Raw genomic sequence first — 26,496 nt, forward strand, 5'->3', positions numbered from 1 at the left:
ACACACCCACTCAGGTGACGTCATAAAGTCGCGAGGCTAACACAGGCTACCATACTGTATTTTTGTGTGACTTGCGAAATGGAGATCGGAGCTTGTTGGACTTAACAAGCCGCTTGTTTATCAGAGGAACAAAACATCTACGTGCGGGCCGACTTTAAACACAATACGCCCGTTTGCTAATTTAAGCAAACTCTTCGTAAAAAGTAAGTCCATCTGGATTACCTTTAGCTCTTGTTTGCCATTACGAAACACCTACTCAGCACTGACACCTTTTCTACACCAATAATCTTTTTAGACTGAATTCATTTAAAGATGACTTTTGTTGTGTCAACCAGTTGGGAATTAGTGAGAATTTGGAAGTTGATGAGATCTTTTGTTTGACACGCGCAAAAACAAGACAGGTGAGTCCTTGAACAGAAGCGTAATTGGAATAATAATCATTCTATTAAAAACGATCGGTCATTAGACCTGGAGTTAGTCCAGCCTTACCATCCGATTTTATGCACCACGTCACAGTAACACAACTCATTTAATGTCAATCGATTATTGTCCCTCCCTGGCCTTGTGATAGCCAGCTGTTGGAGCTTGATGTCAGTGTTGAAATGGAAACCACAAGGTACAGTTCCTGTAGAACTTGCGCGTGATTGCTGGGGACTTGAACTTAACTGCGAGGAAATCACTTTAAAATTGAAATATCAGACATGTGGAACGAGAAGGTAAATATGGATAAATGTCTTTTGTGTTAATTTGGGAGCTTTGCACTAAATGTCTCAGATGAACTCAACATTAAAATGATTTGAATCGGTCACCATTTGTGGATGAAGGAAGTTGGAAAATATTTGTAGTTAACTTTCTTTTTTTTTTTTGCTTCACAGGATGAGTCATGGACACACTGTGCAGGATGTGAATTGAAACCACTTGCGTCTCCTCTCTCTACGCACGCCAGCACTATTGCACCAATGACCATGAATCACGAAGATGTAAATAACCTCATCATAGTCAGACATTTAGAGTTCCCATATGACACCCCCTCCCACATGTCCTTTTATAATGAAGTATGTCATCCAATGCATGCATTAAGATCGATTTTATCCCATAGAAAGTTATACAACAATGGAAATAATTAGTTCCAGGGACAAACTGTGACCACCATTAATGGCAGTGTTATAAATAATTCCCTCCATGATGATTTCCAGTTATAACACCTCAACGATTCTAGAATTTCCGATGCGATCTATAAATATTTAAAGATGCAATTTTTCTTTTAACCTCAATGCAGGAGTTTGTTGCCGTGCGGGTTCAAGACCCCCGCGTACAGAACGAAGGCTTGTGGAATTCGTACGTGGATTACAAGATCTTCCTCCACGTGAGTGTCGGTTCTAACTCTTCAAAAAAAACATTAAGAAAGGACGACGCCGTTAACCCCACCACCCATTTATATTACGAATTTTAAAAAATAATAAATATTTGAAATTGTAATGGTTTTCTAGAATAACATCAAATATTATAGTTCAGATTCATCCTATTAACTGGGCATCTCACATCTTTTTTGAGACAGAGGACATTTGCAGATCCTTTCCTGGTGTTGTCGTCACGGCTACCGTCTCTTTAGCATTGTCGAGTCAGCAGCAGCAAGCCCCCTTCTCGTGATCTTGCGTCACTGTCGTCAGCTTGAATCGTGACTGCACACAAAAGAATTATACAAAACATTCAACATTTCTGTAACTGAGGTTAACGCAAGTTATCGACAAGCAGGCTGCTGACCTGACTTGCATCTTCTCAGTGGTGGATGCTAAAGTGTGTTTTGTTCTATGTTGCAGACTAACAGTAAGGCGTTCACTGCCAAGACGTCGTGTGTGCGGCGACGCTACAGCGAGTTTGCGTGGCTTAAGAAGAGGCTGCAGAAGTATGCCGGCTTGGTGTGAGTAGTTGGTGGAAAATATTTTGAAGCAAGTTGAGGACTAATAAAATAGTGCTTTGGCATGGTAGGCTCAGCAGGATCTATCACTTGTAAATAGCTGAACTGTGCTAGCGTTGTTTGTGGTTCTCTAGGCCAGTTCCAGACCTTCCTGGAAAGTCCTTCTTCTCCTTCAGTAATGAGGACTTCCTGGAGCGGAGGCGTCACGGACTTCAAGTCTTCCTGGACAAGTCGGTCCCGCCTTCGCACACTTTTGTTTTTCCTCGATTACATCTGTGACTGTTTTGGTGTTCCAGGGTGGTGAACATGACTGTGTGTTTATCGGACAGCCAGCTTCACCTGTTTCTGCAGACGCAACTGCCCGTGGGCCATATCCTGGACTGCGTGCAAGGCCACACGCCCTACTCTGTGACAGACGCCATTCTGACCTATGCCTCATCCAATCGGGGCTGGGCTCAGGCTCAGGAGGAGGACGCCGTTGCCAAGGAGCCAAGTCTCACTGTGTCTTACGAGTCCATGGAGAGGTGAGGGCGTCCCTGTCGCAACCACTTGAATATATAGTTTTGTTTTTGGGCGGGGTTGAATTTTTTGATATTGAGTCTTAATAACAAATTCCTGAATATTACTTGAATTCCTCTTGTTGTCCATCCACAGCCCGGGACCTCATCAGCCTCGCCCTAACAAAAACGGTGATAGCCCGATGCTCTTCTCATCCGGTGATGACGACGACATATTTGAACCTCGGGACATGAGCGTCCAGGACAAAGCCACGGCAGCCATCTTCTACTTGGGGGACGCCGAGCCGGGGAGTAGCTGCGAGCCGGGGAGTAGTTGCATTGAAACCCTCCTGGAGGTCCACTCTCCTGGCATTGAGGAGGAAGCTCGGTTGGGGGTCCTGGTTAGCAATTCCGATGTGGAAGAGGAGCTTCCGCCTGAGGCGGTCGGATCCAGACAGGAAGCGGTTAGCGAGGAGGATGGCGCCTTGCTCTCGTCGTCCAACGAGAGCATCGTACAAGTCACCGATGAGGAGGACGAGGTCAGCCATGAGCATTTGTTACCAAACGCCTTTGCCAAGATCTCTCCTGAAGATGACGATCAATGGCCGCAGGTGTCCGACGTGGACCTCCAAGTGAATGGTCGTAATGACCAGGAGCTGAGTAACTCTTTGGATGTTAGTTTTCCTGAGAACGACTTTAGTGTGCTGGCGTGCAGCTCCGCTCCAGACGTAGCTCACGGAAAAGACTCCCAGTTGCAAGACTGAAGATTTTTTTAAAACCTAAAACTGTATTAATGCTTGATGGCAAGGTTCCTCAGTTCTTGCGTTATAAGCTAATACTAATAAATATTTTTGAAAAATTATACGGTTTAGGAATATATATTATATGCCATGCCCCTCAATTCTGAATGTCATGTCTGGCTTGGGACCGCAGAGGGCGCTAAAGTTCTCTAGAAGCTTTTAGCTGTGCACTAAATTAAGCAATTTATCTATTTTTGGGCCTTAGGAAAAAATTACTGGTCTGTCAGCTAATTATATTTGGACAAATAAACTTTTACATTCACACTGAAGGACAATTTATAGTTGTCACTTAACCTCATGTGCATGATTTTATGTGGGAGAAAGCCAGAAAAATCAATGAAAGTACAGGGAACCCAAAATTCACACCCTGGCACAGAAAAGTGATTAAACTGTGTCGTTTAACTTCCACATGTAGTCAATTTAATTGCAGACACTTGAATATAATTTTTATCATGTTTAAAAAGGGACAGTTCTATTCTCTCATGCATCAAAAAATGGACTAATTTCAATTAGTCTTAAATATTTTGCTGAAATGTTAAACAGGGCGATTCACGGATATTTTATTTCCCAATGCACAATTTTATTTTATTTTATTTTGCCCGCTGTCAATGTGATCAACACAAATAAACACTTTTTGCTGTTTGAATGCGTCTCCATTGACTCTTCGAGAAAACCTGCCGCCTTGTGGCCAACATTGAAACCTGCAACTAACATCTCCACTAAAATATTTGACTCTGCAATGCATTTTAGTGACTGGTGAACATCTACATTATTTAGTAATATTTCTAAATAATGAGATTTTATTTAGAGAACAATAGGGGTGGGAGAAGATCTTTGTGGTGTCTGTTTTTAGAATTCAAGTCACTTTTTTGGGGGATTGTGGATTTCTCCGTACCTGCTACAGCTCACAGGATATAGGCCGGGTGCAGGAAGTCCTTGGGGACGATGCCCACTTTGCCGTTCAGTTCGCCGACCCACCAGCCGTGGATGTTGTACTCCTGGAAAAATGAAACATAACACATGTCAATCGTTGCCACTGTAAAAATTGGAGATTTCAAAACAATTCCAAATTAAGATAAATCATTACATTAGATTGAAATATCTAAAATATACCAATAATAAAATTAGAAATACTATATAACATTTTATTACATTAATTAGTTATACCATGATGGTTAGCTAACCAATTATTTCATGATGTGAAAATTACAAAAAATTTACAAGACTTCATATCATGATTACAATTTATCAATATTAGACAACATTTTAAAATGTTAAATGTACATGTAAATTTATTTCACACACTGTTTAATACAAAAACAGTTTATCCACAAGTAAACTATCATTTTTATGTTAGTCATAATTAAACTATAATCAACCAAAAAAGCAAAAACGTTTGTATATTTTTTGAAATTTACAAAACGTCAAGCAACTCACCAAGTGTTAAATGAGAATTTTTTTTTTTAACATTTGATCCGATTTGTGTGTAATTGCATATCAAAACGCATTTGGCCTGTTGTTTGCTGTATTAAACATGATTAACAACCGTTGCCTTGAGCGCTTAAACAATATATTTGTGCGGTGCAATATGAAGAAAATTAACTTTAAATGAAACAATTTAGCCGCCAGCAGGTGGACAAACAGATGTTAATTGAACTTTGTTTCATTACTGCCGTTGGTGTCGAAGCTGTTTGGGAAATAGAAGACGAAATAATCGTATGTGAGCAATGTGATTTGTTTTTGTGCTTTTTTTTTTGTCGAGCAACCAAATTTTCCGTTGCACGTTTCTCGCCAGCGGACGAACTTTCAGCTGTTCGAAAACTACAGTTGCTAGTGTGTATGTTCAAATTCCGTTTGTGGCAAGGGGCGGGGGGGTCATCGCAGACTTCTCGCAGCGACAAGAGAATTGTATTTATCTGCAGCATCCATTTGTGCAAAACACTCTCAAATTCTCCCCCGGAAAGGTCTTTTGGATTATCGGTGGCGCCATTTTAATACGAGCATCGCGGTATGAGGCGGAGTGGCGGAGCCAATGGCGGCGGGAGTCTGTCAGGCGTGCAGAGTCCATCTTCCAAACGCTCGCGCCGGGTTCATCCAGAGTACACCTGCTGTAATGGCCACATCCCTGAGTGAATTATCCAAATGACAAAAACTACGCGCTCCTCCTTCTGTGTGATGTCCTTTTTTTTTTTTTTTAAGGGGGAAATGGCGGGAGGGCCGAGTTGGGGGCAGAGCAAGGGCTGAGAGGGGGCCGGTGATTGAGCAACTCGCTTAACATTGTAAAAATCCACCCGTTACTATCCATCTCAGGGGGCCGCCATTTTGACATTTACGCCACCCCCTGCTGTCGAGTGAAAATGACGTTAAAATGCAAAAGGGCTCAGGTAACGACCGTCACGGCCTACCTGTTTTCTGAGTTTGGTCATGTGACATTGGCAAGCTGAGCCCCGAGGCACTGTGATGTCATTTTCGGTCGATGCAAAGTGGCAAAATGGCCGCCCCCCCGTGATGATTTTTTTCTGCTTAATTCATATTCCATGAACGCAATATTAATTGGAATACCTTGGTTAGACATATTATTTGAAATCATATTTTGGACTGGATTTCCTCTTTAATAAAAATTACAATAAAAACTTCAACAGGAGAAGCCAAATGTAAAATGCAATTTTTGGAGGAACCTCCATGCTCATCATATCTATTTTATTTTTTTATTTTTTTAGGGGTCAAGTGACTTATGAGGGCATTCAGCGGCACCAACAGCGCCGTGCTGCGGCAGTGGTAGCGCGTCAACTAGTTGACCTCCTGGTGACTTCTTCCTCCGCTATCGAGGGAATGGTCTTGCCGAGAGGAGTGAGTTGCCATGGCAACAGCAGCAGTGTGCCCGCCGCCGTCCTTTATTTACCATTTGGGGAAGGGGGGGGGCAGGATAATGGCGGCGTCCTGATAGGCACATCACTCACCGCCAAGAGGAACGTGAAGAGCCGCCGCCACCTTCCTCATATTCGCTGCCTTTCCCTATTTGTCTATTAATACGTCACTATTACAGATGTCAAGTTAAAGTTGACAGTTTAGTTTTTGTTTTTAAGGTGAGCGATTGCAATATGTATTTTATTTACTGTATGTAAATGATTTAACAGTATCTATCGCTAGTATCTATCCATGATATTTAGCTCGATCCATCTCGAGCAATTTTGCCGCTAATAATGGTACATGAGAGGTGCTTGCTGGCCACCAGCTGACTTGAGGCAGGCCTTGGGAGTGATGGAGCGCAGGAAGTCTCTCATTGCCCCGCCGCTGAACCCGCCGCCTAACGCTCCCCCCAGCCCCGCCCCTTCCGCCTACCTCCTCTTCCTCCTCCTCTTCCTCCTCGCCTGCGCTAAGATAGACGGCACTTCCTCCATCACGCTAACAAAGAAACATGGAGGAGGCCCTATCGTCTGTAACTTGCAATCAGGTACAATACAGACGCCAAGCTACTTGTGTTCGGCAAAAAATAAAGCGGTCGCTTTGATTGATGGAAAAGTTGCAATTTAGGGGAGAACATATTTACAAATGTTTTATTATAATAAAAATGTTTATCTAAAACTAGGGATGGTTGTACTTTTTTTAGACCGAGAATATTACTAGTTGTCACTCAATTACTTTTGCTACATAAAATCCATTCAACATGATTAAAAACCTGCAATCAAAACCTTTCTTTTAGACGTTTTTTAAAATTTAAAATTAATAAATGTCTCTATATAGATGATCACCGTGTATCAAAAGAGATGAAGAAGCATTTTAGAAATATGAATGCCACTTGTGCACCTCCGCACATCCAAAGGGCCACTTAGCGTCCGTCTTTGTTCCGAGAGGGCTTTTAATTAGTGCCGTGAATCGTTTCGGAAAGACGAAGGAGAGGCTCGGCAAAGATCTCTGCACGACGAGATGAGATGAAAAGAAAAGTGTGCTTTGGGACGATGTGCGGCTGCTTAAGCTAATGGCCATTTAAAGAGCATTTGTGTATGCCACCGAGCGTCTGTAATGATGACGGCTGTTTACGCCCCCCCCCCCCAACCTTCGCGTTCATAATAATTAAGCAGAATGGATCGGGCTATCGGCCGGGCTGAATAATGACGTACTGTAGTTGACCGGACGGTGACCGTTGCCTCCTGCGTGACCCCGGACCCCAGACTCACCCCCTGCTACTCGGGGTGGTAAATAGGATGTCTTGCTTGGTGTCTATGGCCACAATAGCAGCAGGGGTTCTTAAATGGCTGTGTGACAGAGCAGAGGGGTGTGACAGAGTTCACACAAAAGAAGAAAGGGAGACCTCAGCATCCCTTTTGTCTCCCACTTTTGACTTTTTACGAACCCGGGTTTGATTTTTTGGGGAATTTGGAATCACTTAAAAAATACGCGGGCACGCACTAAGTTGAAAATATTAGAGGTGCAATACACCAATTAATTGAGAGTAGTTGATTACAGATTTGATAAAAACATTCTAATAATGAATTTATCATTTGGAAATGTTGTGTAACTTAAATGTTTTACGTCGTCACGTCTTTTAATGAAGTGATGGAAATTAAAAACATTTATAATTGAAAAATGGAATGTATGTAATAAAAAAAAAAAAAAAATGGAGAGACACTGTTCCAAAATCTTAACAAATCAAATTAAGGTTTCAAGGCTGCAGTAGCCTTTCAAAGTAGGGTTTCGAAATAGTATTTGTGGCCTGGGTTAGGGTTTGTAATTAAGGTTTCGAATTGTGTTTGAAAGACAATACAAATCTTTGTTTGGGTGCCTATGGCCGTCTTTTTAAGTCACCTTTTTATCACTTAAACGGTTCCGCCATCTTTTCCTCACTTCATTATACCCATTTGAATATTTTGTTGGAAGGCGCCACGAGGTGTCGCTGCCGTCCACGCTCTTTAGTTTCTTTTGACAAGCGGCTGGACACTTTGGGTCTCGCCCGCCATTGGACGGCTCCCCTTGCCCCGGGCGGGCTCTGATTGGCCGCCGCTCTGAGGAAGAGGGGAGACATGGCAGCAAAAAACCGGGAGAGGCACGAGAGGCGGGTTTGCGCCATAAATCTCCTCCCAGTCCATCCCGCCGTTCTCCATGAGCGCCCGTGGGAATACTGGAATGTGACAGCTGACCTGTGGAGTCCACGTCGCCGGGCACATAAATTAGAGGGGCAGAATGCGGGGACAAGCTGATGTTGTAGCGAGGGGCACATGTGAAACAACAGCCCTTTAGCCAGTGTTACAAATTCAAACAATAGCGGAACCGCGTGTAAATCAATAATCAATCGGCGCTGGAGCAGCGGGCTATGGAACCCCACACTTGACGTGAGGGAGGTGGGAAAAAAAAACTGGTCACAATATAGATGCGACAAGTCGGCAAATATCTGCAAATTTTTTACGAGACGAACGTCATTATCTTTGACCTACAAGAATAAATCGGCAAAAGATAATGCCGATTTTGCATCTGGTGAAAAGATTTCATCAAAATGCTGGGCCTTCATTTTGTATGCATGCTATTGCTACACTGCGGCTACATTTTAAGTTCCCCACGTTCGAGTCCTATTTTTGACGTTATGAAAAACGCACGCGATCCTAAATGAGATCCCAGCGTAAACAACGCAGAGAAGGATCTGGCAGCATCCCGCATTGCATGCATGGGGAGCGTCGTGGCGCCCGAAAGATGAATTCTCCCCATCTAATGGGATTCGCATGAGTTGTGTTCTTCCTAATTTATTTACTTTGTCATTGATATGCGCACACACATACAGTAAAAATGTACGCACTTTACAGTAAGTGAGAGATCAATAATGATGGACGAGGGTCTTGTGTGCAACGGGCACGTTCCGCTCAGTTCACAGCCACATGATACCGCGTGTCCATTCCCCAATGCCGACACTCGGTCTTCAACGCAACACGTTGTTAGCGCCATTGATTTAGCACTTAGCGCGTGTTCTTATTACCTTGTAATTATGCGCCGTGTTGACATAACAGCGCGGACAAGCGGCCCCCCCGCCCGGCACACAATTTATGAGCTTTTATTACACTCATTTCATGTGTGTGGCTCCCAGTTATAAAGGCGACAGAGTCGAGTCCCAGCCCAAGGCCCGTATTTCACCGCAAGAGGTCAAGGTTCTTCGGATTCCTGCCGTAAAAGTCGACGGCTCGCACAAGACGCGGGGAAGTCCTCCCAGAGGGCTCGTTAAAGTAAATAGGCGATTCCGGGCTATAATCGGCGCGGTGCTATTCAGCCGGGGTGTTATACGGACGTGGGTCATCAAAGCAGACACTTAGGAGACGACAGGAGATTGTCTGCATGCAATTTACGACCGCATCTTCCAAAACACGCGTGGAAGTGAACTTTGACTTGAGGCTGAGTTACACCGGCCGTTCGCGGATGCTTAGAGGGGAAGTCAAGTCGTCACTTTTTCTAACAATATTACGCGTGTTCAAAACAGGGGCATTTTATTTTATATCACTCGAGAGTCATGGCCAAAAATGCATTGTCATTATTCGGCACGTTGAGAGAGATAAACGCAAGGCAGTCCTTTTGACATTTTCAGCCTATCAGTAGCGGCGGCAAATGTCAAAAGACATTTCATCCATCTGGCAGTGCCAGGAGGAGCTGCCAACTTATTTTCGCGTGCCTGCGTGTCAGCCACAAACACCCTGAAGTGTCTTTAAATGTTGATTAAATGCCTACTCTCGCAACTCGAGAGACTTTTGTTCAGCTACGCACCAATGTTATTCTCTGACTTTCAAAAGGAGACCTCTCTCACATTTATTTGAAATGACATCAAGACTTTAACCCCTAAAATACATTTTACGTATCGTAGTTTGTGTAAAGCGTATTTGCTCCGTGTGTTGTAATTGTCAATTATCTGTAAAACATACAATTTGAAAAACACGGCGTACATATTGATGATGTTTCTATTTTAAAAGCAGCAGAAGTAAGGCTTTGATTACCAGAAGGGGGTGCTGCAGGGAGATGCGAGAACGGGAAGGAAGACAGAAAGAAGCTGCCGGCAGACTCAATTAAGCCCCGAGATGGCGTCGCCATAATGAACAACAGCGCCATTACCCAGCGCCGCCGTGGCACTTGGCCATCGTGCCTGTGAGGAGAATGATGCCCCCGCTAAGTTGTCTGAGGCGCACATGCTCTGTGGGGAATGTTACTACCGTAATAAGGTATTCCACTCCTCGCCAACGGCGAATTTCATGGCTTTCTAACGGAGAATTTGGCTGCTCACTGACAGCGAATGCCGCCGCTAATAGCCGCAGCATGCCGAGCCACACGGCATTGTGTGCCCGGTTTTTACGCGTGATCAACAAGTTTGGTTGCGATTCAAAATTTGACTTTTCTTATTCATTTTTTTCATTCGTTTTAACCTCAAAAACCCATATATGCTTTTTTTCAATCTTTAAGTTATTTTGTGAATGATAATAACCTTGCTGCTATGGAATAGTGATTGTTGATGAGCTAAATGCTATGCTAAATGTGTAACCCTTCAAATAAAACACACACAACCTTGCTGAGGATCCAAATGAGGTCTCCTCTGTGGAAGGACAGCTCGTCTGGCGCGTCACCCTGGCAGTCCCACACAGCCTGGTAGTAGCTGGCAAAATCCAATTCTGCTGAGGACAAAGAGGGGAAATCAGTATTTTTTTTAATAATCAATGAATGAATCAAATATGTGATATTCCCACCTGCTTTATTCGTTGACTCCAAGCAGTCAGCTGGTGGATCTGGAAAGTCCTCATCTAAGTAAATAAAGACAATTTTTATTATGGCAGTCAGTGTTTTGGTTTCATCTCTTCTTTCAAATCAATTGTACAACACTTTGGTATTGACACTTTATATTGACGGGCAGCATTTCACACGGGCATTAAAAAGTCGCATAAAGCGACGCAGCTCAATGCTAACATTTGCTGATGCGCATCTTTTAAAGAAGACGATAAAAAAATACATCAAATGGATCTGGGGTCCAAGTGAGATTCACGTGAATGCGGCGAGGGATGATTCGTTATTCTCGCCGCAGACTGCCCTCCTAAGTGATGATCAATATAAGGATGTTGCCGCGCCTTCATAGGCCGAGGGGGCTAGGGGGGGGCGTGGCGCACCCGGTGGGCCGAGCTGGGACACAGTGATACCGTCGTCGGTCCCGCACATCCATCGTCGACACTCGGGCGATGACAGCCACGCCAGCGCCAGGCAACACTATACGGCTGCCAGCAAGCTGCACCCAAGCTTCCAGGAAGAGAAGGGCGCGCACACACAAATGCAAGCACACACACACACACACACACACTACAATAATTGACACGTTTGTCGGTCCAAATGTTCCGCTTGATTTTTTTTTTTTTGCGGTTTGTTTGTCCTGAGTCAGCAACTTCTGCTCCAAACAGAACACTAAAAAGATGAATCTTAAAAACATGGTTCTAATATTGTAGGCTTCTTTAGGGAGTCGTTCAAATGGGACTAAAAATATTGTTCCAACCACAGAAATTATGGTTGGGTTTAATATGGTTCAATACGTTTACACGCAGTTACTACAAATATGGTTATGGCTCGTACTATGATTCTGACATGGTTCTGGTTTATTGCTCCCCCCTGAAAAGCTCTCCAGAAAACGTGCAAGCCAAAAATTGAGGACAATCCTGCAAAAGCAAACTCTTGAGTTACAAAGGCGTGCCGCTTTCATTAGTCTTTGCGATCGCGCCGCATGAAAACAACCATAAATACGAATTGAAGAGAACGTAATGAGCGCGTGCGGGCCGCGAGAGAGCAAAGTGCGCCGCGCGCTGATTGATAAGTGACGGGGTGAGAATGTGAACGAAAGAGGCCGTCATCCGATCCGCCATCTGTGGTCGGGCCCTGTACCTCCTCCCAGATGGCTTTGAACGGCGGCGTGACACACACAAGACTGATCAGCCTCTCAGCGCAGATTTTGGCAAAGGTAATGTACTCACTGAGTGAAACTGAATCTTGATGTATCTTATTTAATAGAAGCGGTGATGGACGATGGCCCTGAGAAAATCGGATCGCGCCTTTTGTCCTTTTTTTTGCCGGACACTAGGCCGCGTGTGCCCTCAGCGTGGACTTGCAGGGACGTTTTCCATCAAATCACCCAAATTTATCCCCGACTTGACATAAAGAGCTCCAACTATTTTAAGCACCCAGACGGACTTTGACTACTTCCACTAAATTGCTGTTGCTGGGCAGTTTTAACCCAAACTCTACTTTGCGGACATTGCAAATATGGCTCTAGTGATGGGTCCTAATCTGATTTTTTTTTTTTCCCCTCGATATTTATGTCCAGGCAGGTGTGCAAAAATCTGAGATGAGACTGCATACCTGGCAGAACCTCGTAAATGTCACTGTCGTCGTCATCGTCATCTTCTTCTCGCCTTCCAGTGCTACTGTGAGACGCCCGGTTTCTGACAGGGGCTGCTGGCCAGATGGGGGTCGGCCCACTTGTCCCTTCAATGTCGTCATATGGGGCCTCCTCCTCGTCCTCGTCGGCCTCTTCATTCTCCTCGTCCTCATCGAATGGAATAGTGCTGGAGTTCAGATCTGATGATGGAAGAATGTTCACAAAAAGAGCTTGTGTTTAGATTTCGGGCTCCATCTGGCTCGGATTATTTTGTCAATGCACGCAAAGATGCCAAGCGCTTCCAAAAGGTCTCTCAAATGTTCATTAAATTGAATCTACTATCTGATATATTGCTTATGATCCTCCATATAGAAATATTTGGTCTGATCTGCTATTCTTAAGAAGGAAAAAAAAATACAGAAGATATAGTGCAGCTTTTCGAATTGAGGAGGCCCATCCATCATCGGGCTGCTTTTTGTCGTCAAAAAAAAAAACGAAGACAAACTGCTGAGTGTTCCGTTAATTCCCGCAAGTGGTGCGGCCCCAGCCCGAGCCTATTTTAGCGTAGCGGGGAGGGCACGGCGGCCCTTCGCTGGCTCCAGATGGACGAGCGGCCTCATTGTAGGCGACGGGGGCCGCTGCAACACGAGGTATCAGGTCCGAGCAGAAATCAATGTCACGGGAGAATAACCAGAACAGCTACAAATCAATTTCCTGTAAGCTGGAATTCAGTAGGAGGGGAACGGGGGGGTCGACATAATGTATGAGACGGAGAATGACATGCAAGTTATGTGCCTTTGGTTGAGAGTTGAGATTACAGATGATTGGCCTTTTTTTTTTTTGGACCAAAATTAAACAAATTGATCCCGCCCATCCCTCGGGTGTGTTCCTGAAAGCGCTTACCTCGCAAAACAAAGCTGATGCAGTTGACCCACTCTCGAGCCTCCTGAGGACTGCTGGCTGTGAACTGGTGAGAAACAGTACTTTATCCAAAATATAGGTCAAGCATATTTCAGTGGCGCCAAACCCCTACTTTTGCACTTAATTGTCATGTGTTGCCAACCTGGTAAGTTCTCCGTCCAGGAGAAAACAGCTCAAAGCAGGCGTTTCTTTTGGAGTCTTTCCTCAGGTTGTTGACGAGCTGAACGCTGTAGTCGTTGATGTAAAACGAGCCTTTCTGTTGTTTATCTGCAGGGGGAGATGCGGCGAATGAGAGACATGAACCAATTTCGCTCACCTACTGCTTGTGCGTTTGCTAGCCAACCTTTGTCGTTGCCAAAGTAAAAGAAGATGGAATTGTTGAGGACGCACCATCTCTTCTTCCACTCGGAGCCAAAGAAGCTGTGATCTGCAGAGGAAGGCAAAATTCCTCTTAGGGTAATGGCCACCGGAGGGAGTCTAGGTCAAGTCAAAATCTCATAAATACTATCAAGTTGAGTTTGAAGCGGTAGCAATGCTTTGCCCACTGGCCCTGACCTCCTTAATTTATACCTCGGCGTTTCTTTTCCAAGTAGCCCTGCTTCAGGATAGTGTCGAGGTCTTGAGCTGCTGTGAGGGGGATGTCCTCAGAATCTGGAAACATCCAAAAAATTCATTTTACTTTTTGCCTCTGCCATTTAATGTCAGCGGCAACTGTGTCAAATATTTGGAGTAAAAGAGCCCATTCATCATGGCTTGTAGCTTTTCATTCATCTTGTGATCGTTTCAGCAGCGGTTCTTTCCAGGATGGGCTTTATTCCCGAGGCGAGTCATCATGGCGATGTAGCCCTCCGCACTATGGATCAAATACATGGCCGCAAGGCTTTGGGGAAAGTGGGATCGATACATTTACAGTGCTGCTGAGCTCTGCAGCCATTCATCTGCTTACGCTGCACCGACTCGGCTCGATTCGTTTGCAAAGTCACATCTTCAATGTGATGTTTACATCTGTGACTACTTGACAAACTCGCTAATAAGTACTTGTTTACATTAGCATTGAAGGGCCGGGAGCGAAAATGTGTACATTGGTGTCTTTTTTCAGCTGGAGGAAAAAAAAAATGGTGAAACTGACCCAAGGTGGGCCCCAGGGGTCAGGTTGTGATGTGTCGTTTCCGCGTGTCAAAAACAAAGTTCAGTTTCCTCCGTAATCATTCGTCACCTGGCGTTTGCCGCTTGAGAAGCCGAGGGGGTAATACAGTCTCAGAGGTGGGAGCATTTGATCCCTGAAACTTTCCGGACGCTCACCGGAGTTTCTGTAACGTCTCCTGCAATCCGGGTGTACGATTCTGACAAATGAGCGTGTCGCGCAGGCGTTAACGAATCGTCATCCCGCCTTTGTGGATGGACTGACCGCCGACACTATAAATACAGAGGTGGGAGAAGGGGCGGCTTTGTCAAAGAACCCGATTCAGTCCATCATAACAAACGGCGGCCATTACGCTTCCCCACCTCATCTATCCGCCGGCAGCCCGCCTTATAATCCCCTCATCCGTCTGCTAGCTCGCGCTTCATTCGTCTCAAGAGGTCGAGCCCGGCTAATGGCGAAGTAGGTGCAACATGCTTGAGTCAATAAACATCACACATTTGGGCGTAAAGTACACTCTTAAGTCACCTGACCTCCCGCCGCCTCACGAAAATGGGATTGTTCTACATGATTCCACAAGGGAGCAGCATCCACAGGAGCATTAATCAGTTAGCCTAAGGAATGCAAGAAAAACAATCATCCTCAGTGGGCCTGATTAAAGAACAAAATGAATCCCACATGGCCCGCGGGCCATATTTTGTCCACCCCTGCACTCTAATGCATGTTATTAAGGCCTCATCAAAATCGGCGAGCAGACGGCTGCACTCTTTCATACAAATCATAAATTGCTCGATCAATTATTCAAGCCAATAGCACGACTTCATTTTCATCCCCTTTTGAGTTTTAATTAGCACCATCCACAGCTCGGCTATTGACATTAATTTGATGGCGACGTATCGATCTTTCCCGCATAAACTATTTAGCGTAGCGCAATTAGCCGCAGAGACACGAGAACGGATGCGGCGTGTTGGCTAAATGGAGGTGATGCGGAGGAGCAACAAAAGGCCTCAAAACATCAAAAATGAACAGCGAGTTTGTGAGATAGAGACTGTTAGTGAGAATGGAACGGATTAATAACATTTCCATTCATTTCAATGGTGAAAGATGATTTGATTATTGTGGTCACTATGGATGGATAGTGAGACATTTTCACATTGAGGAGAGTCTACAGAACAACGCATGGGGCGGCCAGCTGTTTGGCACGTCTCTCATTTGGTTATTCACACCGTCCCAGCGTGACGTTAGCAGCTCAGAAGACTGAAGGCTGATGGATGACAGATGACGGGGGCAGCGGCAGAGGAGCTTAATGACTACTCTCATTAAAATCCACTCCGGTCGAGCTCAAAGTCAATCAGGAATGGAAGGAAATGCTCGGGCGGCGCAGCTAATACGCCGCATTAGAACTAACGGTGGTCATAATGTTGATGCCCACCACGACGCGCAGGAGCAGCAGAGCTCCAGATGAGTTGATGCAGAAGAATATGGGGATGCTGCGGCGGGAGTGGAGCGGTACATACGGCAGGTGGTCACGCTTTGGAAAAGGCCATTTCACCATCCCGCAGAATACAAATATTGATATTAAATGCTGTCAGTGATGTTGTAATAAATTGTTGAATTGTGTTCTGGTAATTTATTTGTTCCATTCATTCTTTCTACTCATTAGATGATCCCAGGAGGTGACAAAGCACAGGTAGGCATCAAGTTGTCATATGTTTCCTCTCTCCTGTGCTTAGTCCTTGGATGTGAGAGGTATTGTATTGAATGCAGTGTTAGGGGGTGGGGTGGGGGGGTGACCCCCACGTGAACCCTGCTGATGAGGTGAAACAGAAGGCAGAGAGGGGCGGCTCGGCCCTGAGGGGGCTGCGGGGAGGAATGCTGCTGATTCCAGGGAGCGAGCGAGCGACCGCAGAGCCTTTCCGATGGCGTCCTTGATTAGGAAAAAGGATTCACTGGGTGGACCTTCACCCGCCCGGTGCTCAATCTGCGCACAGGCCCAAGCCAAATTGACGCATTTTTCCTCATTACGGAAGGGAGGCCTTTGCGGCGCGTCCCTGCAGCGAGCGTGCAGACCGACAGGCACTAAGGTTAAGGGCACCGCGTCCTCCCGTTCCCTCCTCCCCTCGGCCTGATTTGATTAGGGCCCAAGTCGTCGATACAAGAGAGCGTGTTTAGAAGCTCCTAATGCACACAAAACATGCGACGCATTACGGCGGGCCTGGGAGATGCCTGCGTCGTCATCTAATCAGCTTTAATGGCACCGGCAATTTATGATGGGCTTTTTGATCAGGCGCGTCAATCAGATTAAGTCACAAATCTCTGCAGGTAAAAAGCCTTCCAAGGCCCTGATACAAAGCAGAAGTGATTGGGCAATTTTTCCTGGTTCCAGTTTTGAACACAGGAAGTTTTCTGTTTTTTTCTTCAATCGTCATAGTAACACTTTTATATGGAGACTTGACATGGGCCACAATACAGATATGCACACAAGGAATATAAATTTAATATAACGTGCGCAAAAAAAAAAATTGTGGCCACACAGTAAATGGTAAAATCATTACTGAACAGTTATGTGAGCAAATTCAGAAGAAACTAATCATTTTTGCTCTAACTCTGTACTTTTACAAAATTTGAAAAGAACAAAAGTTATTTCATCTCGACGATGGGATAAAAGATGAAACTTCTAACCCGCACATGGCCGACGCGAAGCACACTAAGGGGCTAAATTTACTACGTGACACGGGCTTCCCCCTGGGCAGCTATAAGCGGCGTCGACGGTGACCCTGAATTTCCCTTTTGTAGATTTACTACCACCATTCAAATGCTTAAGTGCAGATACAATGATCCTCTAATCGCAGGGGACGCTTTTCAGCCGCTTGGACGGCCGAGGTGGAAAAAAAAAAAAAGAATATAAATACTAACAACGGAGGCATCCGGGGCCCACAAGAGAGGCGTCGGATGGGCGATAAAAACGGGACACGGGGCCGTCAAAACCAGCCTGGAGGCTAAAACACTTTGGAAAAATCAACACGTTTAAATGTACAGTTATTGCGATTTGTACTTGATTTTATTTCCACTGAAATGGCACTAATACTCAGTACATATTTTCTTATTGCTGTTCTTCTGTAATAGGACTGTCATTTTTTAAACAATGTCCAATTATTATTTACAATAAAAGATATATGGCAATATAGCTTTTTAAAGTACTAATATCTGGTGACAAAATTTCATTTGGGTTAAAAAGCTCAGTATTTATTTTTTTAAGTAGATCGAAATTAATTATTGTAATTTGTGTAATTCCAATAATTCCAATGTTTTCCTCACTCATGTTTTATGTTTACCATCTTTAAAATAAAATGAAAAAGTTGCTAAAATTAGAAGGATGTAAATGTGTTATACAGAATTTATATGGTATGAATTTTCCAGACAGTTCCTATTCATAAATAAAAATAGTTTAATAATAACTTAACAAATTGTTTTCATTAATTTTACCATTAATATGTTGTTTGCGACTTATGATTAGTTTTGAGATGTCAAATTCAAACATGGTATTAATAGAACAAAAACAACAAAAATGCAAATGTTATTTGAAATTCCATTATTCACCATTTTAAAGAGTAATGCTCTTAAAAAAAAGAAAATATTTACAAAATTGAATTAAAGATGTAAAAAATCTTAATACATCTACATAAACACACGCACACACAAACACTTAAAGTTAATGTAACTGCCACTGAAGAAACTAGATACATAATAAAAATCAATTCATAATAAAAAATGTCTCCAGGTTAATGAATCAGAAATTTTTCCCAAACATTATTTGTAATTACGCTTGAATGTTACTTGGATAGTTTTCACTGCTTAATATGAAAATCACTAAGTATTACAATTATAAAAAATACACTTGAAAACAATTCTGTCAATTGAAATACATTCAATTGGGTTTGTTATCTTTCTGTCAGTTCAAATGGGTTTCAGTTTCTATTCAAAATATTTAAAGGTAAAAAAAATAACCACATGGCTCCTTTAAATAAAGTGCTAACAAACAAGCCATTCTCCTATGCCAAAAGAATTCATCTAAACGCCGTCCTTTAACTCGAAACGCGAGAGTAAAGAAAACAAAGGCACGACCGCGCTGGCCCACTTGGGTCGGACTCTGGCCGGCGGCGTCGAGAGGGATGCATCGTCAACATCCTCCAATAAGTCCACAAGGGCATGTTAATGAGCCTAAAGTGCTCATTAGAGCAACAATTAAACACGAGGATCCCAGAGGCTTAGGGAGTCGGCAAAGTGCGCGCGCGAGCGGGCCGGCGCAAATCTCCCATCTTCATTTATTTCCCTAAGAAATCAGTGAGGCCACCTGGGCTTGGCATCGCAACTCCATTCATCTCCAGAAATGGATTCCAGTGGAGGGCAAAATCAAATTCTCATTAGCAAGGCGGCAGAGAAAGGAGGAGAGAGCGCGCGGGAGGGTACCTGGGACCGCTAACCTCTGCGTGAACCCGCCGCATCTGATAGTTTTGCTATTTGTCTGTGACATTGACAGCTCTGGGGGAGATTAGGACTTCCCACTTTGCATTCTGCCCGCGCGCCGCCTTACAGATGGACTGCAGCACAATTTCCCTCTGCCTTTTTTTTTTTTTTTTTTACTCCCCCCGCACCCCCCACCACAAGCGCTTGGAGAGCGCCGCTCCGGAGGCGAGCGCCGCTTGTAATTAGAACGAGCGTGACAATAAAACAAAAGCAAACGAGGACCGAGGCTGCGTGAGACAAACGGGGAGGATGCAACCGCTGCACAGCGGTTGTGAGTTGAGGGTGGGGGTGATGGCAGGGGAGTTGGGGGGGGTTACCATGAGATGAGAGTGATGAATGCCCTTTGGTTAAATACGTCCAAATCCCCCCTTCAAGCCGCTCTCGTCTTGCCAGCCAGTGTGAATGAGTGTGTGTGAGATAGAGAGCGAGCGAGAGAGAGAGAGCACAAGATTAATAGTGTAAACAGAGAAGGAGAGAGAGAGAGAGAGAGAAAGGGGGGGGTGTGAAGAGAAGACTATCAGCATCTGCAGCAACAGCAGCACAGTAGCCCTCGGGGGAACGCAGTGAACTTTTGAACCCTGATGGCGAACAGTCGCAGCGATGCAAAGCGCTTGTCGCCGCCTCGTAATGGCCGCTCGCCCGAACGCGGCGAGCGGAGGGGAACGAGCCGGCGTGGAGGTCATTAGCATAGTTGTTGCCTCGGTCGTAAACGAGCTGCCGCCAAACGTGGCCAGAGCTGCGATCAAGTCGCAAACTTCTCACAGCGGAAGCCAATGTAGGCACCTCACAGGGGTTGAGTGAAGTTCAAAAGTTGAAAAGGTGCTTGGATATAAAGACAGAGAAAGAAACGCCTCATTGAACAGCTATCGGATGCAAGCATAAAAACCTCGATGTATTTACCAATTAGCTAATTTAGCATTTTTGTTATACACTTCAGGTTTAGCTAACGCTGGGAAGCTCTTAAATAACACAAATGATTTCACTGTGTGTGAGGGAATTTTTTTGTGACTAGATAAGCATTTTTATAAACAATTGAGAGCAAAAAACCAGTCAGACAATCTCACACAAAGTTCACCATGACTTACTAACTTGGCGCCTCGCGCCGCCAGGAGCCAGTTGGCATGGAGAAGCTTGCTGATGGAGAACATTTCGCTTTCGAGCGCACCGGCTCTCGTAACGCCGTTCCAAACTGACAGCCTTTAGATTTAATATTCCATTTGCCAGCTCGGTGCAATAATGTTGTTACTGCAGATTGGCCGCTCGTATTCAAATGAGCAAGCCGTGAAACATCGCTTCACACTGGTTATATTGCCGCTAAACTCCTCTGCCAATACTGTAATTGCTGGAGGAAAGCTTGGCGTTGCTTAAAGAGGCGTCAAACACACCTGCCCTTACCCAATCGCCAAATATATGACGTTAGAGCTCTTAACACACTATTGCTGGATTGCTGAGGCAAGTCGGCTATGCTTTTAAGAGTAAAAAACAATTACAAGGTACAGCTTAGCAACACCCAAGACGACAAATGATTATTTTTAGAACAGGCCCTAATTGCATATCAAATGGAATAGTAACGTTAACCTTTTTTTTTTCAATTTCTAATTTCATTAAATAGCTAGAATAAAAACATACATTGTCATGTTATTAGATTATCTCCTCCAGTCTAGTAAGTGTTAATTGATTGGAAATATAAGAAAATGGTCAAATGAAATTTCTATTTCAAAATATTACAATTAAAAATGAATAAATTGCAAAATTATAAATCATTATTTTATCAAAAATTAAATATTGTACTTTTTTTTTTTTTAAATTGACCAGGCCCATCAGTCTAGTTCGTGTTTGTGTGTGTGTGTGTGTCTTGTTTCATGGGACAAAACATTGTGCCTCTGTGTTTATGTATTTAGATGTGCAGGAATGTGATGCATGCAAAAAGGAGGGGCTTGCACATGTGTGTGTGTGCGGGTGAAAAATGGTGCACGGTGCATGAGCCCCAAATAGCCGAGCGTGAGGTGGAGGGCACGGTCTGCGTCAGACGAGGCCGCGGCGAGGACGCAAGCGAGCTGAGGGGTCAGCGGTGCGGTCAACGGGTGAAACTCAGTTCACATTAGCATGCAGACAGCCGACCAAACAATGGAGCCTCCATCTGTTCCCGTCAGCCATTACAAATCTGGTGTCAGCCGCTCCGGCGAAGACAACGGCCCGCCGCATCTCATCAAACCGAGGCGTAGAAAACGCAGCCGCCCGCTTGGCACTCGCTCACTCTCCGGTTCGGGACGAGAAACCGGCAATTGATGCATCCTCGTCCTTGAGGAACTCGCAAATACGATAAGATAATCGCGCTTAAATAATAAATAAATACAAATAACAATAATCAAGTAAATAATTCAAAATAAATCCAATCTCAAAATAATAGATTTTTGGATAATCGATTAGTTGTCAATTACCCGTTGCACCTCCATTTGCTCGTATCAATTCTGTGGAATGCACTCAGTTTAAAACAACCTAATGTTATTAGAATTTATCGATTTGGTCAATATTTATTACAGATGCTAATCTACCTGACGTTGACCCAGTAAGCTATAATTGCAATGACGTAATAAGCGTGTGTTTCAAAATTATTTTTCATCCGACTGATGAGTGAATTATATAGTCTGCTACATGAAAATCTCGATATAGTGATTAAAGAGTAGAAAATGAGTGAAGGATTCCACCCACAGCCAAGAATACGACCACGACTAATTCTACTCCAATCAAATCCATCCCCAGGGAATTTAAATGAGCACTGCCTGACGTATGATGTCACTGATTTTCATTAAGCGTCTTTTTTTTTTTTTTTTACCCCTGCAAGAAAGTGCGCCCGGTGAACACAGGTTGAACTTTGAACTCCGCATGCCCTTTGGCTGAGGACACAAGCCATTCACTACGCTAACACCATCATGAGAAAAAAAAGCACACAACGCCGGAGGCTCCTCTCAGGGAAGCAAAGGTTGCGCTTGTTAATGCCACGCTAAAATGTTTACGTTTCAAGTCCAGCTATCTGATGATGTTTGATTCGGGCTAAATTGCACATTGGAGGCCTAATTGGCTATCGCTCACATTTAACACTGAGGAGAAGAAAAAAAAAAAAAGCATTTACAGCAAGGTTTTAAAATGTGTACGTCGAAGATCGGAAAAGATTTGAAAGTGAAGCCTTCGAGAGCATTTGAAGGCATTTTAAAGCAAGTCCATCAATTTTCGATTGTACTTGTCCTTATTAGGGTCACGAGCGAGCCGGAGACCATCGCACCTGACTTTGGCTCTAGGGATTAAATCAAATTCAAATTACAATTACAATGTAATAGAATACAATTTTGAACTAAGAAAGGCTGAAATTTTGAAGAAAAAAAAATGGGGGGGATTTTCTATCTGCTGGCAGGCTGTATTTTTTTCTGTGTATACTGTACATGTTTTTTTAATTATATTTAATTTATTTATTTACAGTACACAAGTCAAACTGTTTAGTAAGTTCCCAACTCTAATTGAAAAGGATAATATATTGTCTTTCATATTAATGCCTGGTTCATTTGCCTTTATTTTAGCATATACCTAACGTAACAAAACAAAAGACTTTAATATAATTGTGATTATTATAATACTGATTAATGTACTGCTTGTGTTACTTCAAAAACACACGAGAAAAAAAATAAATAATCGGACGTCGCAAATGCAATATTGAGTGGGGGGGAAATGCGATGAAATTATTTGTCTAACTGGAAATTGCGTGTCTTCTAGTAACCTAACGTGCGTGTTTTTACGACATGGGAAGAAGCTGGAGAACGTGCAAGCTACCACCAGGAAGGTCAGAGCCCACATTCGAACCCAAAGCCTCTACAGATGCCCGAACCGCTCGTCCACCGCGCTGCCTATTTTAAAGGAAATTTGGAAGAAAAAAAATAATTATGATCATCCCGCCATCTGCTCCACTTTCCCCGCCTCGCAGAGACGCAAGACTTCACGTAGCCATATTTGACGACAACCAGCTGGCATTAATGAGCAGTGCGCTAAAACCACCGTAAACATTTTCCCCCCGTACGCACGGAATCGTCTACATGTGCTCCCCGAAATAAATAAATATAAAAGAAATGGGCACCAGAGGCACCCGAGTCAATAATGCCCACCTGCGGCATGTCAAGGGCGATTAGCTGGCGCGGCGAGTTGGGAATACAAAAATTCTGACGAGGAGGGAGGATGTAAGATGGAGGGGAAGATTGATAAAGCCAGAGAGGGCCAGGACACACATGGCCCCTCAGGTACAGTGTTGTATTTCAAACCCGCTTGTGAAAGAATAGAGGGGCCGGGGCTCAATCAATCACGACAGCAGCCCGCAGCTACACAGCCTTCTTGGCTGCGCGGGCTGAGGACAGCACCCAACGGTCACCGGGGGGCGCTCTAGCTCACCAATCGGCCCTGTGAGGAAGCGGCAGAAAGCCCACCTGCTCACTAGCCAATGATGGCGAGAAGGAGGAGGGGGGGGGGTCTTTAGAGGGAGGAGTCAGTGATGTCATGGAGGTATGGCGTGATCTGTTTTCTCAAATTAGGACAACAATGTGTGCTTCCTGTGGAGTGAAGAGGCCATCTGAGAGGGTGTTAAAAGTGCGGCAGGGCAGCTTTCTCCAAGGAAACCAACGATAACTCTTCCTTTTAATTGCCTCGCTCGATCAACAGAACACACGCACGCAGATGGAAAGTGAGACTGTGGGCACTCACACTCAATCGGCCCGTCGTCCTGGTTGTCAGAAGCCAGTGAGGCGTCGTCCGACGGTGCAGAGCGACCCAGGCTGGAGCTGCGGTTGTCGTCAGAACCGTCTTCCTCCCTCGACTCAGCTGAATGAAGCGGTGGATGAAATTGCAGTCAAGCACAGTAGCAGAGCTGGCTCAAGGACTCACAAGATACACTTGAGGAGAAGTACACACTCAAGAAAAAGTATTACCAAAGCTGTAAACTGAGGGGGGAGGGGGTCTCTGTAAAATAAATACACCAATACTACAAATACCAATGTCTGATCTTCTCATCTCAGCGAGGCTAACAAACATTCACACCACCCCACCAGGTTGTTGCAAATGGCGTGTGCACACAAAGGTCATGTGTTAGAGATGCGGGGAATGATACTTACGGAGGAAAGGGAATTCCTGAGGGTTTCTAGAAAAAAAAAAAAAAACGTTCAAGTTTCTCTGGTATCATGTTATGTCACTATGGCATCCACAAATTGAATCAAATTAAAAGGAAATGATAAGAAAAAGGTTCTCTCGTAAAAACTGATAACAGCAATAAGCAACGAAACCATTAGACTCAATGAGTTCATCTGAATGCAGCAAACTGTGTTTAAGGCAATTACAGCACCAATTAGAGTTCTTGTTCAGTATTAGCAACAAACATTAGATAATTGGGCCATGAAATTACACTGTGACGCTTGAGTGGACCTTTCAGAAAGGAAGAAAAAAAAAAAATCTAAACACTGATGATGTCAACTCTTACCTCACGTGCACCACCCTAAAATTATTCAGTAAGATTTTGCGGGTCTCGGACGCATTTTCACTCAGCCGCTCGTCCTCGAGTATCTCGGATACAAACAGCTCACAGTCTGAATACCAATAAAAAGTTAAAAAAAACTTGTTAGAATAGTGACGAGTACTCAATAGACCTTAGCTCCATTAGGAAAATGAGTGAATGGTGCTTTAGTGTGTTCAAATTTGGAACAAGACTCTTTTGAGTCATGAAACTCTTGGGGATAATATCATACAGTTAAAAACAGAGTACTATTATTATTAAATCTATATCTTTTAGTTGATTACAAATAAAAAAGGAGAAGAAGTGACTGAAAGGGTCATTGTCTTTTGTCGCTGAGGGTAAGGCTACACTCACACTGCCAATTTGGATTTTTGTCAAATACAATCGTTCAATGTACGCGTTAACTTTCCAAAAAGAAATTTGGGATTTTAATGGAATGCATGAAGCGATATCCACATACGAAAGTGGCCATTTCTGTGATGCTGCTAGCAAACAGGTTGGCCCACATCACTAATCTGATTTGTTTCCTTCACCCTCTCACCAGATCACACATGCAAATGGATGGTGCTATATCCTTGCTGTTCATGGTAAGCGATATGTTTTGAATCACTCCCAATTTGCTAAACATTGAATTTTATAGTTTTCACTGGCCCACTTCAACCACTGCAGATGTGTTTTAAAAAAAGAAAAAAATGTAAAGCTAAGTAATGAAAAAATTACCATCCAGTAGTCTCCTGATGTCGTTAGGGATGGTCCCCATTCCTCACGTCCACAATTGCAACACACTGCTCTCGTCCAGGCGTAGTTTTTCCTTTTCACTCGAACACCCGACCTGGCGTCCTGTTACAGTGTTGACACAGAAACAAGAAGCACCTGCACTCTGAAACACAATTTCCGTGTTAGTAGCATCGAGGTGCACAGGCGACGATGGGTTACCTCGGGCGTGTGAGCAAGATGATAACTTCCTGTGGTTTCTCAGTCGACGCCGACAACCGGTTTGACAGGAAACAAAGGCACCGCTTCATACTGTAGCATCACAACCATACAAAACTCATTAAGCCATCTCACTACATTGTTTTGAACAAATGGTGCCATTTGCTAACAAAGGTACTATACTGGTGTGGATACAAAAAAATAAGTGTATGAATACATATAAAAACAAAGCGAGATATCATTTTACTGTATCCAACACCGGCATATATACGTAAAACACTTATGAAACAAAATGAACCTAAAGAAAGTACAGTACATCACAAAAGGGTATCTCATGAGAATTATCTATATGTTTTTATCATTTTGTTCACATTAGTAGATCAATATATTAAGGATCACGGTATTTATTAAGGTTATTAAATCTGAAATATGGCGACAAATAACGAAGCCACTGTTGTGACGTCCCTTTTTAAACATGAAACTCATACATTTGACAGAAACACACTTTAGGTCACGTGTTTATATGTAACAACTACTTTGAAACGTGTAACAGTTATTTACCTTTATTTTTAATCAGATCGAACGTTACTTTTGTTGAACCGGGCGCTGTTTCGGGACCGACGCCATCTTGAAGTAATGCATTAGCTAATCAGCTAACCAGGTGACCTTAATTAGTCACCCGGAAACGTTTGTTTGAATTAAAAATAAATTAATACATTTTGCAAAATTATAACAGTTAAATAATTTCAAAACTTCACTTTAAAACTTTCAAAAATTTTACACAGTATCAGTTGTTACTTCGTGTTTTGTTCATCTTTTGTTCGGTTCATTACACAAA

The 26,496-nt window shown here is 43.7% G+C and overlaps 2 protein-coding genes across 6 annotated transcripts; one reads left to right on the top strand and one right to left on the bottom strand.

Moving 5' to 3' along the window:
* snx11 (sorting nexin 11) lies at positions 1-3,277 on the top strand. 3 transcript variants are annotated; one of them, XM_088360943.1, is made up of 8 exons: positions 1-203; positions 296-401; positions 876-980; positions 1,280-1,366; positions 1,821-1,921; positions 2,053-2,148; positions 2,215-2,442; positions 2,573-3,277. In XM_088360943.1, the coding sequence occupies exons 3-8, from the start codon at positions 960-962 to the stop codon at positions 3,177-3,179; spliced, it is 1,140 nt and encodes a 379-aa protein (XP_088217069.1). In that variant the 5' UTR covers positions 1-203; positions 296-401; positions 876-959; the 3' UTR covers positions 3,180-3,277. The 3 variants fall into 3 exon arrangements, with proteins under 3 accessions (XP_088217069.1, XP_088217068.1, XP_088217067.1); XM_088360942.1 differs by having other exon boundaries at positions 336-401; XM_088360941.1 differs by lacking the exon at positions 296-401 and having other exon boundaries at positions 3-203.
* On the bottom strand, positions 1,072-26,359 carry skap1 (src kinase associated phosphoprotein 1). Of its 3 annotated transcripts, none has more exons than XM_088360946.1 (15): positions 26,220-26,359; positions 25,662-25,751; positions 25,446-25,565; positions 24,693-24,798; positions 24,331-24,356; positions 23,924-24,040; positions 14,083-14,163; positions 13,856-13,939; positions 13,655-13,779; positions 13,495-13,558; positions 12,573-12,791; positions 10,925-10,978; positions 10,746-10,849; positions 4,111-4,213; positions 1,072-1,682 (listed from the first exon to the last, which is right to left on the bottom strand). In XM_088360946.1, the coding sequence occupies exons 3-14, from the start codon at positions 25,483-25,485 to the stop codon at positions 4,121-4,123; spliced, it is 1,113 nt and encodes a 370-aa protein (XP_088217072.1). In that variant the 5' UTR covers positions 25,486-25,565; positions 25,662-25,751; positions 26,220-26,359; the 3' UTR covers positions 1,072-1,682; positions 4,111-4,120. The 3 variants fall into 3 exon arrangements, with proteins under 3 accessions (XP_088217072.1, XP_088217070.1, XP_088217071.1); XM_088360944.1 differs by having other exon boundaries at positions 10,746-10,852; XM_088360945.1 differs by having other exon boundaries at positions 10,746-10,852; positions 25,446-25,605.
* Between the last annotated feature and the right edge of the window lie 137 nt (positions 26,360-26,496).

The sequence above is a fragment of the Syngnathus floridae genome, chromosome 18 (assembly GCF_059516105.1).
Source record: "Syngnathus floridae isolate MCC-2025c chromosome 18, RoL_Sflo_1.0, whole genome shotgun sequence".
NCBI classification, from domain to species: domain Eukaryota; kingdom Metazoa; phylum Chordata; class Actinopteri; order Syngnathiformes; family Syngnathidae; genus Syngnathus; species Syngnathus floridae.

Coding starts and splice junctions, on each gene's coding strand:
- skap1 (XM_088360944.1), bottom strand. CDS start 25,485: ATGGGGACCATCCCTAACGACATCAGGAGACTACTGGATG. Junction 24,041..24,330: donor TCAGGAATTCCCTTTCCTCC/GTAAGTATCATT, acceptor CGCTTCATTCAG/CTGAGTCGAGGGAGGAAGAC. Junction 13,940..14,082: donor CTTGGAAAAGAAACGCCGAG/GTATAAATTAAG, acceptor CTTCCTCTGCAG/ATCACAGCTTCTTTGGCTCC.
- snx11 (XM_088360943.1), top strand. CDS start 960: ATGACCATGAATCACGAAGAT. Junction 981..1,279: donor TGACCATGAATCACGAAGAT/GTAAATAACCTC, acceptor ACCTCAATGCAG/GAGTTTGTTGCCGTGCGGGT. Junction 2,149..2,214: donor CTTCAAGTCTTCCTGGACAA/GTCGGTCCCGCC, acceptor TTGGTGTTCCAG/GGTGGTGAACATGACTGTGT.